Source organism: Pseudonaja textilis, chromosome 1 (assembly GCF_049901715.1).
Source record: "Pseudonaja textilis isolate UNSWEBS1 chromosome 1, rPseTex1.2, whole genome shotgun sequence".
Lineage (NCBI taxonomy): Eukaryota > Metazoa > Chordata > Lepidosauria > Squamata > Elapidae > Pseudonaja > Pseudonaja textilis.
Window position 1 is genome coordinate 9,478,462 of NC_141990.1, and position 14,371 is coordinate 9,492,832.

The window sequence follows — 14,371 nt, forward strand, 5'->3', positions numbered from 1 at the left end:
CACAAAAAAAAAAAACAACCCATGCCAAGGCTAAATTATAATCAATGCTGAGGATTAACTGGCTGGCACCCTGTGCTCTCATCCTGTCCTGTGGTCAAGTATATGTGAGAGACTGTAAAAGCTGAGGAAAGAATGGCAGAGAGACTCGATATAAACAGACAACTTGTTTCATAAAGGCAACTTAGCCCAGGTGGGGAGAAATCTAGGAAGAAATGTTTCAAAGCATTTAGAACCACTTAAGAGTTGGAAGGGACCTTGGAGGTTTTCTAGTCCAACCCCTCACTTAGACAGGAAACCCTATACCATTTCAGATAAATGGTTGTCCTGTCTCTTCTCGAAACCCTCCACTGTTGGAGCTTTTACAACTTCTGGAGGCAAGTTGTTCCCCTGATTAATTGTTCTGTCAGGAAATTTCTCCTCAGTTCTAGCTTGCTTCTCTCCTTGATTAGTTTCCATTTGTTGCTTCTTGTCCTGCCTTCTAGTGCTTTAGAGAATAGCTCGACTCCCTCTTCTTTGTGGCAGCCCCTGAGATATTGGAACATTGCCATCATGTCACCCTTAATCCTTCTTTTCATTAAACTAGACATACTCAGTTCCAGCAACCGTTCTTTATGTTTTAGTCTACAGTCCAGTCCCCTTTGTTGTCATCTTTGTTGCTCTTCTCTGCACTCTTTCTAGAGTCTCATTATCTAGGGCATTCATTTACATTCAGGAGGATGACTGAAAAGCAACAACACAGGAGGAAAAAGGTGGAATTGGAGGGGGAAAAAAACACAATGACATTGTCTTTTAGTGATCTTGTCATGATCAATTGGGATAAAAACATCTGGGAAAGTTAATAAAATATTTTCCAGCCTTGGGGGATCTGGAGTAGCTCGGTCTCTCATTTGAAGCAATTCAGTAATATTCAATTGTAATTTTTCATGATTAAATATCACTGAATGAACGGAGTCAGCTGCAGTTTATCCAGCACAGGGTTAAACAAACCATAGCTTCATATGATGTGTGAACCACCTCCTTCTCCATCACTGGGCTGCCCACTGGAATAGATCTGATAACCCAAACAGACATTTTTGTTCTGATCTGCAAAGATAAGGCTTTATATCCCAAGGAAGAGTCTTGCTGAAGAAAGGACAACAGAGTCCCAAATTCCGTTTCCAAACCTGATGGTCAAACAATGTCTCTGAGAAGTTCACAAAATGTTCCCAAGAAATGAATCAACCAGCAAGAGCTGGGTTGTGCCCAGAACATGCTTCACCCAGGCAGCCCCTGATCCAGCCAGTTCTGGCACCATATAATAGTTCCAATCAACTGAAAATATACCATTGTAAGAATACATTCTCCACCCACTTCAGGAAATGCCTGAGATCCCTCAAGCCTTTTTACTAGGTGAGCACTGGCAAATGATTACATTGATGGTTTTCAACCTTGGTCACTTAAGACAAGGGTCCCCAACCCCCCAGGATGCGGCCCAGTACCAGGCTGTGGCCCATTCAGAACCGGGCTGTGCAAGTGGCAGGAGAGCACATGCACAGCCCCATTTGACACTATTGTCAAATATTTAAAACCTCTTTTAATGCCTTGAACTACAATGCACCTTGGAGACCATCTGCAACTTCGGAGGCAGTCTGCAAGTAGTCCTCAATTTACAACCAGAATGGGGACTAGAATTTCCATCGCTAAGCAAGGCAGTTGTTAAGTGAGACATGCCTAATTTTACAAACTTTTTTGCCATGGTTGATAAGGGAATCACTAGTTAGTTGAATCATGCGGTTGTTAAGCAAATCTGGCTTCCCCCATTCATTTTGCTTTGTTGGAAGCTGGATGGGAAGGTCACAAATAGCAATCACATGACCCTGGGACACTGCAACCATCATAAATGGAACATAATTCCCCCAGAGATTAGAATGGCCCCCTCACTGGAAGGCACTGAAGACCTGGTTCTGCCAGCGGGCCTGGGGAACCCAGAGTGGGATGGAGCCCCTCAAATGGCTCGTGTGATCTGCTGTCATCAGGGCAGGGGATAGGAGTTGGGGGTGATTTTTTTTCCAGATTTCATCCTATTGTACTTTATTAATTTCTTTGATTCTTTTTATTAGTTTCTTATTGTTTTTTATTTTAAATATGATTTTACATTCTGTAAGCCACCTCGAGTTGCCATGGGTGACTAGGCAGCAATATAAATTCAATAAATAAATAAAATAAACACACGCCAGTTACCACACACCCAATTTTTTAAATCACGTGACCATGGGGATGCTGCAATGTTTGTAAGACTGGTTGTAAATCACTTTTTCCAGTGCTGTTGTAACTTCAGACAGTTACTAAATGTGCGGTTAGGGACTTTTGTCCTCACAGTCAGTTGTGTTGGGTGGGGTGCACGAAGGGAGGCTCAGCCAATCTCATTGTACACATGTTGTACTCTGACAATAAAGGCAATAATGGTTGTAAGTCAAGGACTACTTGCACTGCAGTGGCTAAATTAATAAAATTGATTTCTTAAAGATGTCCATCACCATCAGCCAAGAATCCCAGGCTTGTGGTAAGATAGATCAAAAACCATCTTAGGGAAAAATATTGAATAACCACTTTTGTATTTTCATTTCAAAAATGCAATAAAGCATCCGTATAGTTAGCAGGATCTGAGCTCACCTGAAGAGTATTCTTATCCATATAGTGTGTTATGTGAACCAAGTCAATCCAGTAAACCAGCATGTGCAATCTAGACTAATATATCAGAGTGGTAGAGTTAGCAAGGACCTCAGAGGTCATCAAGTCCAACCTACACACTGCATGATTCACTACCCCATCCCCAATAGTTTATTCATCTATTTCTGTAAAGAAAAGAGACATGAGTGTGGAAAAGGTATGAACTGCCTCCCGGCGAGTTGGGTGGTATATAAGATAAGAGATGAATGAATGAATGAACCATTAAAGTATAATAATGAATGGTCTGGTCCAGAAACTTGGAAACTGTGAGTTTAACAACAATAAAAGGAAATACTATGAATAATTCCTGAAAGATGAGATATAAATCTAAAAAATATGATTTCTGACACTAAGCCTAAAATCATGGTTTAAAAACCAAAGTGACTGGATTCTCACCAAACCAAATATGCCACTTTATGTTCAGGAAGATGTTAAGATGTGAACTCAACCATGATTTACTTTATAAACGATAGTTAAAATAGCCATAACATAGTACAGTGTTTTCCCACCTTAGCAACTTTAAGATGGGTGGACTTCAACTCCCAGAATCCCCCACCCACTGATGAATTCTTGAAGTTAAAAGGGCACACATAGTAAAGTCACCAACAGTTGGGAAAGTTTCCTTTACAGTGGAAAAATGAGCCGAAGAATCTCTTATTATTTAATTCTGAAAATACACATTGCACATTTAAACCACGTTTTGCAAAATAAATTTTGTTGTACGTATGTACAGTGACAATAAAGATGATGATGATGATGATTTTGGCTTTGCAAATTGCAGGAATCCAGCCTCTGGTGCTCTATTCCAAATAATAATTAATAGGAATATGCATTGTAAGCCCTATATTCCACAGGTAAGCTCACAAGAGAAGCTAAATGATTTTCCAGTTTTGATTATTTCGCTTCCGGCATAAAGCCAATGCGATCCTTCCTTCAGCGGCGCTCTTTTATCGATTGCTTCTGTCTTTGTAATCTATATTGCTCCCCTATCGGCTTGCCACTATCGCGCGGCGATTGAAGTCTCGCGAGATCTCTCGGTTTCCGTTTCCGTGACCCGAGGTTGCTAAGGGCCGCTTCGAGTTGCCAAGAGAGGCCTAACTTAGGCCTAGTTTGAGAGGCAATGGCGGGGAGCCGGTTGGAGAAGTTCGGAACAATCTTTACCCGGTGGGTCTTTCGGTTCCTCCCCCTTCCTGCATTTTGGGTTAAGGCTTGTGAAAAGCGGCGGTCGTAAAATGTATACTAGGAAGCATGAAAGCAGCGAAATGAAAACGTGGCTGCTTTGGGGCAGTTAATTTTTAAAAAAGTCTAGGAAATTTGCGATAAATGCGCTCGCTCCCTGTAAAAATACAATGTTTGGATAGCAAAAGCCCGGGGAATCCCTGGAAGGCACAAAGAATTGTGATTCTCTTGGGGCAGGACGGGGTTATTTGAAAGCCAGTCAGTCTACTTCACGTGTTCCTCCTTCCCGAAAGGAACGGTCAAGTGCTGGCTTAGTTAGGAAATATTTTTTCATTGTAACCCGCCCCTTTAACGAAAAGGATCTGTTTTATATTTTATTTATTGTATTAAATTAATTATGGTTTCCTATTCTCTTCTGGAGAGGGTGGCTTTACAAAATGTAATAAACCCATGATATACCAACAAAAAACAACACCATAAAGTATCAATAGTGTTCATATTGTTCATAAATGTGTAAATATATATAAATTTATAAATGGTATTCAGCTTTGTTTGGGTATTTTCCCATGTCATTATAGTTGTGCTTTTAAAATTGTAGCGTGGGAAAATACCCGAACAAAGCTGAATATCATACATATAAATACCCGCGAAAACTTAAGAAAACAAATTTATAAATGTATATAGTAAAATTATTTTATGTATGTGTGTGTGTGTGTATATATATATATATATATAATGTATATATATTCATATATTTTATTAAATACATTATAGCTGGCCAATGTCTTCTGTTATTGGGCAGCTATAATATATTTAATAAACACATAAAGTATTAATTTTGCTATTAGTATTGATTAATATGATAGTAATGATAGTTTCCCCCCCCTTTTCCTCTTTATGCAAATTGTTTTCCTATTCTTTCCTTGCAGGGTGCAGAACTTGCTACGCTCCGGGGCTATGCGTGAATCCCAGAAACCCATTTGGTACGATGTTTACGAGGCTTTCCCTCCCTTGCGGGAGCCCATTTATCGCAATATTCGCCCGTTAGTGGGAAAGATAACAGATACAGTGCCCCCCATACTTTACCCGGAGGATCAGATCAGAGCGTAAGAATGTCTTCTTTCTTTTCTCACTTTTATTTCCCCTCTCCTCCCATTTATTACAGGTTGTCCTTGCTTACTTAACTGCTTGTTCATACATTTGTCAGGGAGAGCTACACTTTATAGAATAGTCCTGACAGATTAATTGCTAGTTTGTTTCGTGCCTGCGTCCTTGTCCAAGATGTGCCACAGGAGATGAACTAGCTTGCACCAAGTAGCTAGTTGATGGCATCTTCCAGGCCTCTTCTGCCAATCCCGCCTCGTGTCCGGGCAGGTCCACCTCCAGCTCCTCTTGCAACTAGTCTTTCCCACCGGAGTGGTACCCATTGGTCTACTTGCAGTAATGCTTTCAAACTGCTGGGTGGGCAGGGCAGGAGCTAGAGGCAAATGATGGTCACTCACTCCATCCCGTGGTGCTATCAGCGCTCTAACCATCGGAGTGCCAACCATTCTTGCTTAGCAGATCCAGCATCTTTATGCTGTTGCACTACCGCACCTCCCACAAACATAACTAAAAAAGATTTACTATCGCTCCCCGAAGATGCGGCCATTGCACTGTCCCTGCAGTCACATTACCTCAATTTAGGTGCTTGGCAACCAGTATGTATTTATGACAATTGCAGTGTCCAGTGGCCACGTGATCACCATTTGTGACCTTCACAACTGGCTTTTGACAAGCAAATTCAAGGGGAAAGCCAGTAGGAAATTGCAAGTTGCCGTCCCTGCATGATTTGCTAATGACACAGCCACAGCTGTCGTCATAACTCAGATGCCATCAGGTGACATTTTAACTTTATGAACTTGTTGCTTAGTGATGGAGTTGTCGGTCTCTATTATAATTGGTAAATGAGGACTGCTTATATTTATTCAATTTTTATAGGCATTCCTCTCACATGTGTGATACCAGGCAACTTGCAATAAAAGTGATAAAATGGAACATTTGTAACTCAAGGTTGAACTTAAAGTCTGTAGAGATTCCAAGGGTGCTTTTTCAGGAGGCAACTGGACTTTCTTCGTTTTTTGTCCTTGAAAATGTTTCGCTTCTCATCCAAGAAAGATGAGAACTGAATAAACTTTTTTCTTCGAAAATGTTTCACTTCTCGTGGGTGTTCCAGTTTGAAGGGCTTTGGCGACAGACAGAAATCCGCGATTGGGCACGGTTTCTGTCTGGGCTCGCTGCTGGAGCACCCCGAGCCGGCTGGTTTCGGGGCTAAGCCACCCCGTAGAGGTGGTGAAGAGGGGGGAGACCACCAGCAGGGTTGAGGAGAGCCGCATCTTTCCTCCTCAGCTGGCCATTACTCCCTTTCCCGAAGGCGGTTGCAGCGGTGGTCAGAAATGGCCACCACAAAGAAGAACTCGACTGGAAAAGAATGTGCAGGAGAAAGATAAGAAGTGAAAGTTTTGGCTGACTGGGTTAAATTGTAAAAGCAACAACCAAGGTACCCTGGAATTTAAACTTACAAAAAATAACATCGCTCCCAAAGAAGAGTCGGAAGCAGCAAAGGAAAGTGAAAAGGGAAAGGTTTGGCTTTTATTTCCCTTCTCTTTCCTTCCCTATACTGACAACTAAGAGACTTAAATGAGAAATAAGGAAAAATCCGCTTTGACATCAATAGGCAATTAAGCTGAAAATAAACAAAATGCCAAAGGGATAATAAAGATTTCTGGACATTAAAAACTTTCTTTTTCATAAGCAGGAAGGGAGAGAAAAAGAATAAGGGCAGGATCTGGAAGAGGGAGGAGACTATCTGGAATTAAAAAACTTCAACAAGACTTCTAAAAGATACATTTTAACTGAAACTTTGCAACTAAATAGTAACCCCAGGAAGAGAAAGTGAAAAAAAAAGAGCAAAAAAGAAACAGCTTACGTGTATTTGGATTTTTTGGTGATCTTTGGATTTTTGGTTATTATATTTGAATGACTAAAATCAATCGGGTGGTTGTTTAAAAATTTATACAATGGCATCACTTCTGGATGAATTGAAAATGGAACTTAAAAAGTACAAAGAAGATGCACAAGAAGGGAAGGGTTCTTTTGGCTTCGTTTTTCAATTCTTAGAAATGGAGATTTGGAACTATGAGAATCAACAAGAAAAGACTGCAAAATAAGAAGACTGGGACAAAGAAGAAGCCATCTTTAATGAACAAGTAATTTTATGTGGGGAAGAAAAAGGAAAGAGGGGAAAGAGAATCGAGAATTTAAGACTTTAAAAAACAACCAAAGAAAAGAAAAATAATTCAAAAAATAAGTATAATACTGGAAAGCAACAGAAAAGGGGAATACAGAAGAGAGAAATAGAGGTAGAGAGACAAGGGGGTAAAAAGGGGAGAGAGAAGAAGAGAGGGAAGAAGGAAAGGAAAAGAAGTTACAAAGGACTGGAGCAACAGGACCTATTTAGGGATAATGGGTGAAAATCTAACTGAAAAAGGGATTCTGTAAAGGTACATAAGATTGTATTGTTATATTAGTAATAGAAATAACTTTAGAAAATTGGAAACAACGTATGATTAAAATGAGGGATAAAATAATTAATGTAATTTAGTGAAATGTTTGTGAATAAAATAAGTGAAATAAAATAAATGAGAAAATTGAATTAGGAAGGAATGGGAACATTTTAATTAGTTAATGTTTTATAAAATATAAGTGAAGGGGGTGGAATTAACTATGGAAGGCTTATAATTGTTCCCATAGAAGTATGATATTTAATTGAAAAGTAATGTTAAAGATGTTAAGACTTTAATGATTATTAATATTAATGATAGAATTGACTTGGAATGGAATGTTGTTTTAATTATATACATTTATAATTTTTTTCTTTTTTTAAGAATACAGTGTGTATTTTAAGAATCTTAAAAGATTCTACCAAGCAGAATCTGAATGGAAGTTATGTATTATATTGAATGTTACAACTTTAGGGAAAAGATATAAAGGCGTCATACTCCAATCAGTAACTACAGGAGAAATTTTGTTTAATGAGAAAAGATAATTAGATAATTGAAACAGGACAGACAAAAAATATAAATACAATGATTTGAATTGAGATGAGATAATTAAAATAAAATTGAGAAAATTAAAAGAGGGGAGAAGCTATGCAGAAAATGTAAAATAGTAATAAGATATGGAATAGAATATAAAAATGAGCATGAACTTGAATTTGTGTCTGTACGAAGAAATGTAACCCGGGATTATGCTGCTTTCAAAAAAGATGTTTTATTTGTATTTTTTTCGTTTACAAAAAAAAGAAAGAAAGAAAATGTTTCGCTTCTCATCCAAGAAGCTTCTTCAGCATTGACAGGATTCCATTCCCTACCATCCAGTCAGAGCTGAAGAAGCTTCTTGGATGAGAAGTGAAACATCTGCAAAGAACAAACAGGAAAGTCCTGTTGGCTCCTAAAAGGGTCAAGGTTGAACTGTGGAGTTCTTGGTAGTTTCTGAGCTTGGTTGTTTGCTTGCAGACATTTTGTTACCCAAGTTACCTAGTCATCAGAGACTACCAAGAACTCTATAGATAAAATACATGAAGTACGTAACATACTAATAAAACCTAGAGTAGCTGAGTATTATAAAATGTCCATCAACAAAGCTACAATATAGCTTATGTCACACACTTAGGGGCCTGGACTTGAGTTGCTTGGAAAAGGTAGTGGTACTTTTTCCTTAATAAAAAAAAAATCCATCCTAACTTGTGAACTACTGATTTGCATGCATGTTTCCATACTTTATATCTTTGTTACATAATGCTAGCCAACTAAAAATAATAATGTGCTTAATTTTATTATTAGATTTTTAATGCAGCTTTTAAAATATATATTTGATCAATTTAAAGTGAAGAGCATAACTATTATTCCTGTCTCCTATTTTCCCCACAATTCTTTGTGGTAGGAAGTTTTGAGGAAGAGAATGACTGACTCATATTCCTGCAGCTGGAGACTCTAAGAACTCACATTACAGGAGACTCTAAGAACTCAGCATTCTCCTGGTTTCTAGATCAGCACCTTCATCACTACACCAAACTGGCATTTTTAGACCTGTACAGAATCATACTCCTAATTCATCCAGCCTGCATTTTGTCAATTATTGCTGATAGCAAGTGATTAGAATTTTGAATGACAATTGAGATTTGATTGAAACATCCAAACCTGGACACTTACTGAGCAAATTTAAGAGTATGATTTTTAGACAGAGTTTTTATTCCCTTTCAGTTCCTGGGGCTTTTAGATCTAAGGCATGTTGTAAACAACAGTAGCTTTTCAGATCTAAGGCATCGTTCCTTCTCCCTTTCTTGCAGTTTGAAGTAGTAGGGATGTTATTGTGGAATTTCTTGCATACAAACTTTGTCCCTTGTTGCTATGATGTTTTGGAAAATGCTGCAGGAAATGACAAATGTAGTTCTCGAGATACGACCGTCAACTGGTTGTAAGTTGTGATGATTGCAAAATGCGTCACTCATGGGTCACTCCTAACCCTTTATGCGGTAGTCATTAAGCAAATGCCATGGTTGTTAAGAGAAACCATGGCTTGTTATAGGCACGGTTTTCTGAAAACTGGAAGTTAGTGCTGGTTTTCAGCAAAATCATTGTAAAAATGTGACTATGGGACGCTGTGAATTTTGTTGCTGGGTGCCTGAAGATCAGTCATGTGACTGGCTGGAGGGGGCTGTTGGAACTTCAGGACCTGGTCATAAATAGCTCCAAGGTAAGTCCATCATAACTTCGAACAGTGGCAAGTCGAGGACTGCTTGTATTGTTAAGGTCTAAGTAATCTGCTTCCCCTCATGATGTTACAGATCTAATGGCAGAGAAGAACTAGAGCTGATATCTTATTCTTGTTTTGCAGCTTCTTAAATCTTCCAAACATTTCCTGTTACACTGAAGCAGAAAATTACTAAGTGACATTGTATAATTTCTCAAGAATTTCTGGGGAAAAGAAATCAAAGTAAATGTAAATAAACATTTGACAAGCATCTTTAAACAACCCCCTTTAAAAAAGAAAAATAATAATGAAATCCTTGTTTCCTTGGATAAGGTAGCATCAACATCTCCTGCAGGAAAAATTATAGTTTTTGTATCCTGAATTAGACTAAGACTTCAAGCGAATAATACAATTTGTAGGAAGCCCGTTCATTTCTCAAGGCGGGAGAGGAAATACAGCACTATTAGAGCTAAGTAGTGTGTATTAGCCACCCAGTGACATGTATTTGAGCTGGATACCATATAAACCTACCTAGTAAATAAATACTAATATAGCAATATTCTTTGTCTACCTGGAGATAAGTCCTAAATTGAAATTTCTTATCTAATTCATTAGGAAATTTTATGAAGCCTATGGAGCTGGTTCAGGTATATTTGAACTAGCAAGATCAAATTATAAATCTCCCTGTCAGAGGTAAGTGAATAAACTCTCCCCTAAGGACTTTTTTTCTTTCAAGTTCACAAACTGGAAATTACGATCTTCCCTCTTGGAATTCCAGGTTTGTTGAGAAATACAACGAACTGAAGAAGAAGCAGGGAGACGTGGACGAAGACCTGCTATTTGCAGAAACAGGGAAAGCACTCTTGGCAGAGGGCCTGGTTTTATCAAGAAAAAGCAAAAAGGTACGTATTACATCCAGAAGCCAGTGCCATTTTTTATCACGTTGGAATGCACGGTGTGCAGCTGTCATAAGCGTGGCATAGTGATTAAATCACAGCTATGGTAACCATGTTTTAGTAGAAATCTTTTAAGTCTTTTGAAAATGAACAAGTACAGTGGCTCAGTGATGCCGTAGATGGTCTTTGCTTCAGCGGTTCGAGTCCTAGCACCGCGTTGCAGGGTGAGCTCCCATCACTCACCTCAGCTCCTGCCCACCTAGCAGTCTGAAAGCAGGCTGCATGGGATAGATATGTAGGTACCGCTTTGTTGAGGAGACAAGCCAGTGCTTCATGAGGATGGTCAGAATTCTGCAGGCACTGAACCTTCCCAGTTGCAACGCCTATTTGCCAGGCCTTGGAAGAGGGAGAGGGCCCCAAACGATGCTGCAGGAAAGCAGCTTGTCTTTCTTTGTGGTGCGGAACTAGCCCGCCCCGCGTGGCGCACCTTGGAAAGCGGTGTGAGCATGAACCAAACCAGGACTAGCAGCCTTGGGTAGCCAAATTACTCTGCGTTAGCATTATACCCTCCTGGCTTATTTAACATCCCCATATGCTAAATCAGTGACTGCTAACTTTTTCAAGCACTGAGTGCCCAAAGCGCACATACGCACCCCTCAAAATGCAATATGCCCATGTCCCCCCTGCGCATGAGCCCCACCCCACTCATGCACAGCAGAGATCCGAAGACCAGTTGGCCGGTGAGAGACACACGCTGCACAGCGGAGCTGAGCTGGGACAACGGCTCGCATACCCACAGAGAGGGCTGTGCGTGCCACAGGTTCGCCATCACAGTGCTAAATAAAACAAAAACTTTGAAAACTTCAGGTTAAATCTTAGTTAACTTCAGGTTAACTTCAGGTACAAGGGGTTAAATTTCGGAGAGTTAGCAGAGAAGGCCTCATGCCTGTCTGAAGTGATCCATAACATAAGATGGTATTTTTAGCCGAGCCTCATTAATCTGCATGAGGGTTAATACCTAAGTTGTTATTGGGGTAAGAGATAGATCCAGATTAATTTATCTTCCAGAATAAGCAAATCCTTTTAATTAAAAAAGGGGGGGAGAAATACCGTCATTTTGCAAAGCAAATCACTAGTCTCCTAGCATTGTCTTCAGTATTGAGAATGCCCTGGACCCCATAACACGGACTCCATAAAAAGGAACATCGAGGGAGGAATGAATCAGAAAGGAGGATGGCATGTTGAATTATTCAGTGTGTTATTTCCTCCATTAATAAGTGCCTAGAATTGGCACGCTTGTTCTAGGAGTTATACATCAAATGGATTATTTTGGAGACATGGTATGCACCTCCTATCATCTGCTAATTTTGTCCCATGTTGTCCGACTCTTTGTGACCCCATGGACCCCTCCCTGTCCTCTGCTGTCTCCCAGACTTTGCCCAAATTCATGTTCATTGCATCAGTGACACCGAATTAACCATCTCCTCCTCTACCGTTCCCCCTTCTCCCTTTGCCTTCGATCGTCTTTCCCTGAAAGTGGCAGTTGGAGAGATTTCTTTCTCATCTTGAATTGCTGAGGCAACTTTTTTGTGTGTGTGTGTCCTGGCATTTGCCTCTCCCAACTATATCCTTCCACTCAAATCTAGGTCCAGCAGTTTTGTGGGGGGATGGGAAGAGAGTTGTTACGCTGTTACTGTCAGTCACAGAACAAAGCTAGCCGGGGAAATTGAAGGCTAGGAATTGAAGTCTTAAAAATTGCCAAGGTTGAAAAACGCTGTGTTAGACCAATAGCTATCTGCCTGCTGTTGCTTTCTTTATCAAATAGAAAATCTCCAGTGAATCCCTACATAGGCATGTACCACAAATAAGTCCAATTCCAGAGCAGTGTAAGACTGCAAAGTTGGCTTGCAGAAAGAGGAAGAAGCGAGACTCTAAGGTTGATCTCTGTTGGCCTGTAGACGCAAGAGACAGCTAGGTCAGAGATCTCCAATCTTGGGCACTTTAAGATTTGTGGACTTCAACTCCCAAAGTTCCTCAGCCAGCTTTGCTGTGTCCTTGGGAGCAGTCTGGGTCAGGAATCCAGATCTCAGTTTGCTACCACCATCTATCCTACGCTACTTATATGGATAGAATTGGGCCTTTCCCTGCCAACCAGACTATGATATGCACACTTGCTCTTTGCTCTCAGAAACACCAGCCACAGGCAGTCCTCGACTTACAACAGTTCATTTACTGACTCTTCGAAGTGACAGTAGCATTGAAAAAAGTGACTCGTGACCATTTTTCACACTTAACAACCGTTGCGGTCTGCCCACGGTCACGTGATCAAAATTCAAATGCGTGGCGGTTGACTCACCTTTATGATGCTTGCAGTGTGCCAGGGGTCACATGACCCGCTTTTGCGACCTTCTGACAAGCAAAGCCAATGGGGAAGTCAGATTCACTTAACAGCCGTGTTACTAAGTTAACAACTGCAGTCTTTCCCTTAGCCATTGGGGCAAGAAAAGTTGCAAAATGAGGCAAAACTTACTTAACAAAGGTTTCACTTAGAAACAGAAATTTTGTGCTCAGTTGTGGTCATAAACCGAGGACCACCTGTATTGCCTTTGCCATCTTTGCCATTGCCATCCTATTGATGTTGCTTCTGATTTGACTCCCTTTGCATGTAGAACAGAGGATGATAATTCTTTGGTTTGACAAGTTGCTCTCAAGCTGATCGGGACCCGAAGCTGTTGCTACTTTGACCTGGAAAGGTTCATTTTCTGGTTTCACTTTTGTACACTCTTTTCCTCTGCTTTTTATCCAACAGGTTGCTCCGATGCCTCCATCGACCACGCCTGTATTGGAGCTTCAAGGGATATTTCAACAAGAGGAGGCCAGCACAGAAAATCCAGAGCCAAAAACAGAGCCCAGCGAAAAGCCAAAGGAAGAATCCTCCTAATAACTCTGTGTCTCTATTTCAACCGGTTTTTATTGACTGTGTGACTTTTTGACAGAAAGACTCATCTCAATGGTCTGATTTTTCTCCTTGTTAGGAATGCTGAACGTACAAGAACTGTCTTATGGCACGCTTCGGCAAGTCAGATTCCCCAAAGCGCATGTTTCAGCAAACAGTGGTTCTGATTATTAAAATCGTTCTCTGGAAACGTTCCTGAGGTGGATGTTTTAGCTTTCAGTTAAAGTAGAGATGAATTCCCTGTGGAAGAATCCAGATGCTAAGTTCCATTTATCCTTATCTGGGCCTGACCTGTAGGAAGCTGTGGATGGGATTATACGAAGGATCCGTGTTAGGACGTTAGATGTGATGCTAGGGGATGGAGGTTGGTTGATTTGCGTTTCTCTTTTTCCCTTTAACCCTTCATTATAGAGCATTGGCAGCTGGCGTGAGCAGAGACGATGTTTCTACAGGCAGAATGGTGCCAGACAAAACTAGGGTTTCTTAACCTTGGCATATTTAGGATGTGGGGGCTTCAACTCCTAAATGATTTGCTTTACAATTGTGGCAAAAAAAAAAAGATTGCAAAATCTGGCCATGACTCACTTAACTACCTTGCTTAGCAACATAAATGTATTTATTTATTTATTAAATCCTAGTCTTGATTGTGTCGAAGTTCCAAAGGCTGTTGGTCATCTGGAAGCTGCTTTTAATTTAAATTAAAAATGGGGGACTTCTGTTCTGCCAGCACCATGTTTCTCTCAAATCTTCTCCCTCAGTGTAAAAGACTAACCCTTGAGAATCAGAATAGAGAATAACAGAGTTGGTACAGACTTTTCATGTCTTCCTGAAAAAGCTG

The 14,371-nt window shown here is 40.3% G+C and overlaps 1 protein-coding gene across 1 annotated transcript; it reads left to right on the forward strand.

The window, feature by feature from the left end:
* The first annotated feature begins 3,723 nt into the window (after nt 1-3,723).
* MRPS23 (mitochondrial ribosomal protein S23) lies at nt 3,724-13,727 on the forward strand. Its single transcript, XM_026710261.2, has 5 exons — nt 3,724-3,873; nt 4,818-4,994; nt 10,297-10,374; nt 10,460-10,583; nt 13,387-13,727. The coding sequence occupies exons 1-5, from the start codon at nt 3,830-3,832 to the stop codon at nt 13,516-13,518; spliced, it is 555 nt and encodes a 184-aa protein (XP_026566046.1). The 5' UTR covers nt 3,724-3,829; the 3' UTR covers nt 13,519-13,727.
* Nucleotides 13,728-14,371: the final 644 nt, after the last annotated feature.

What these genes read in the sequence shown, in the direction of transcription:
- MRPS23 (XM_026710261.2), top strand. Translation starts at nt 3,830, where the DNA reads ATGGCGGGGAGCCGGTTGGAGAAGTTCGGAACAATCTTTACCCG. An exon ending in CCGGAGGATCAGATCAGAGC is followed by an intron (nt 4,995 to 10,296) that starts GTAAGAATGTCT and finishes CTAATTCATTAG; the next exon opens with GAAATTTTATGAAGCCTATG. An exon ending in TATCAAGAAAAAGCAAAAAG is followed by an intron (nt 10,584 to 13,386) that starts GTACGTATTACA and finishes TTTATCCAACAG; the next exon opens with GTTGCTCCGATGCCTCCATC.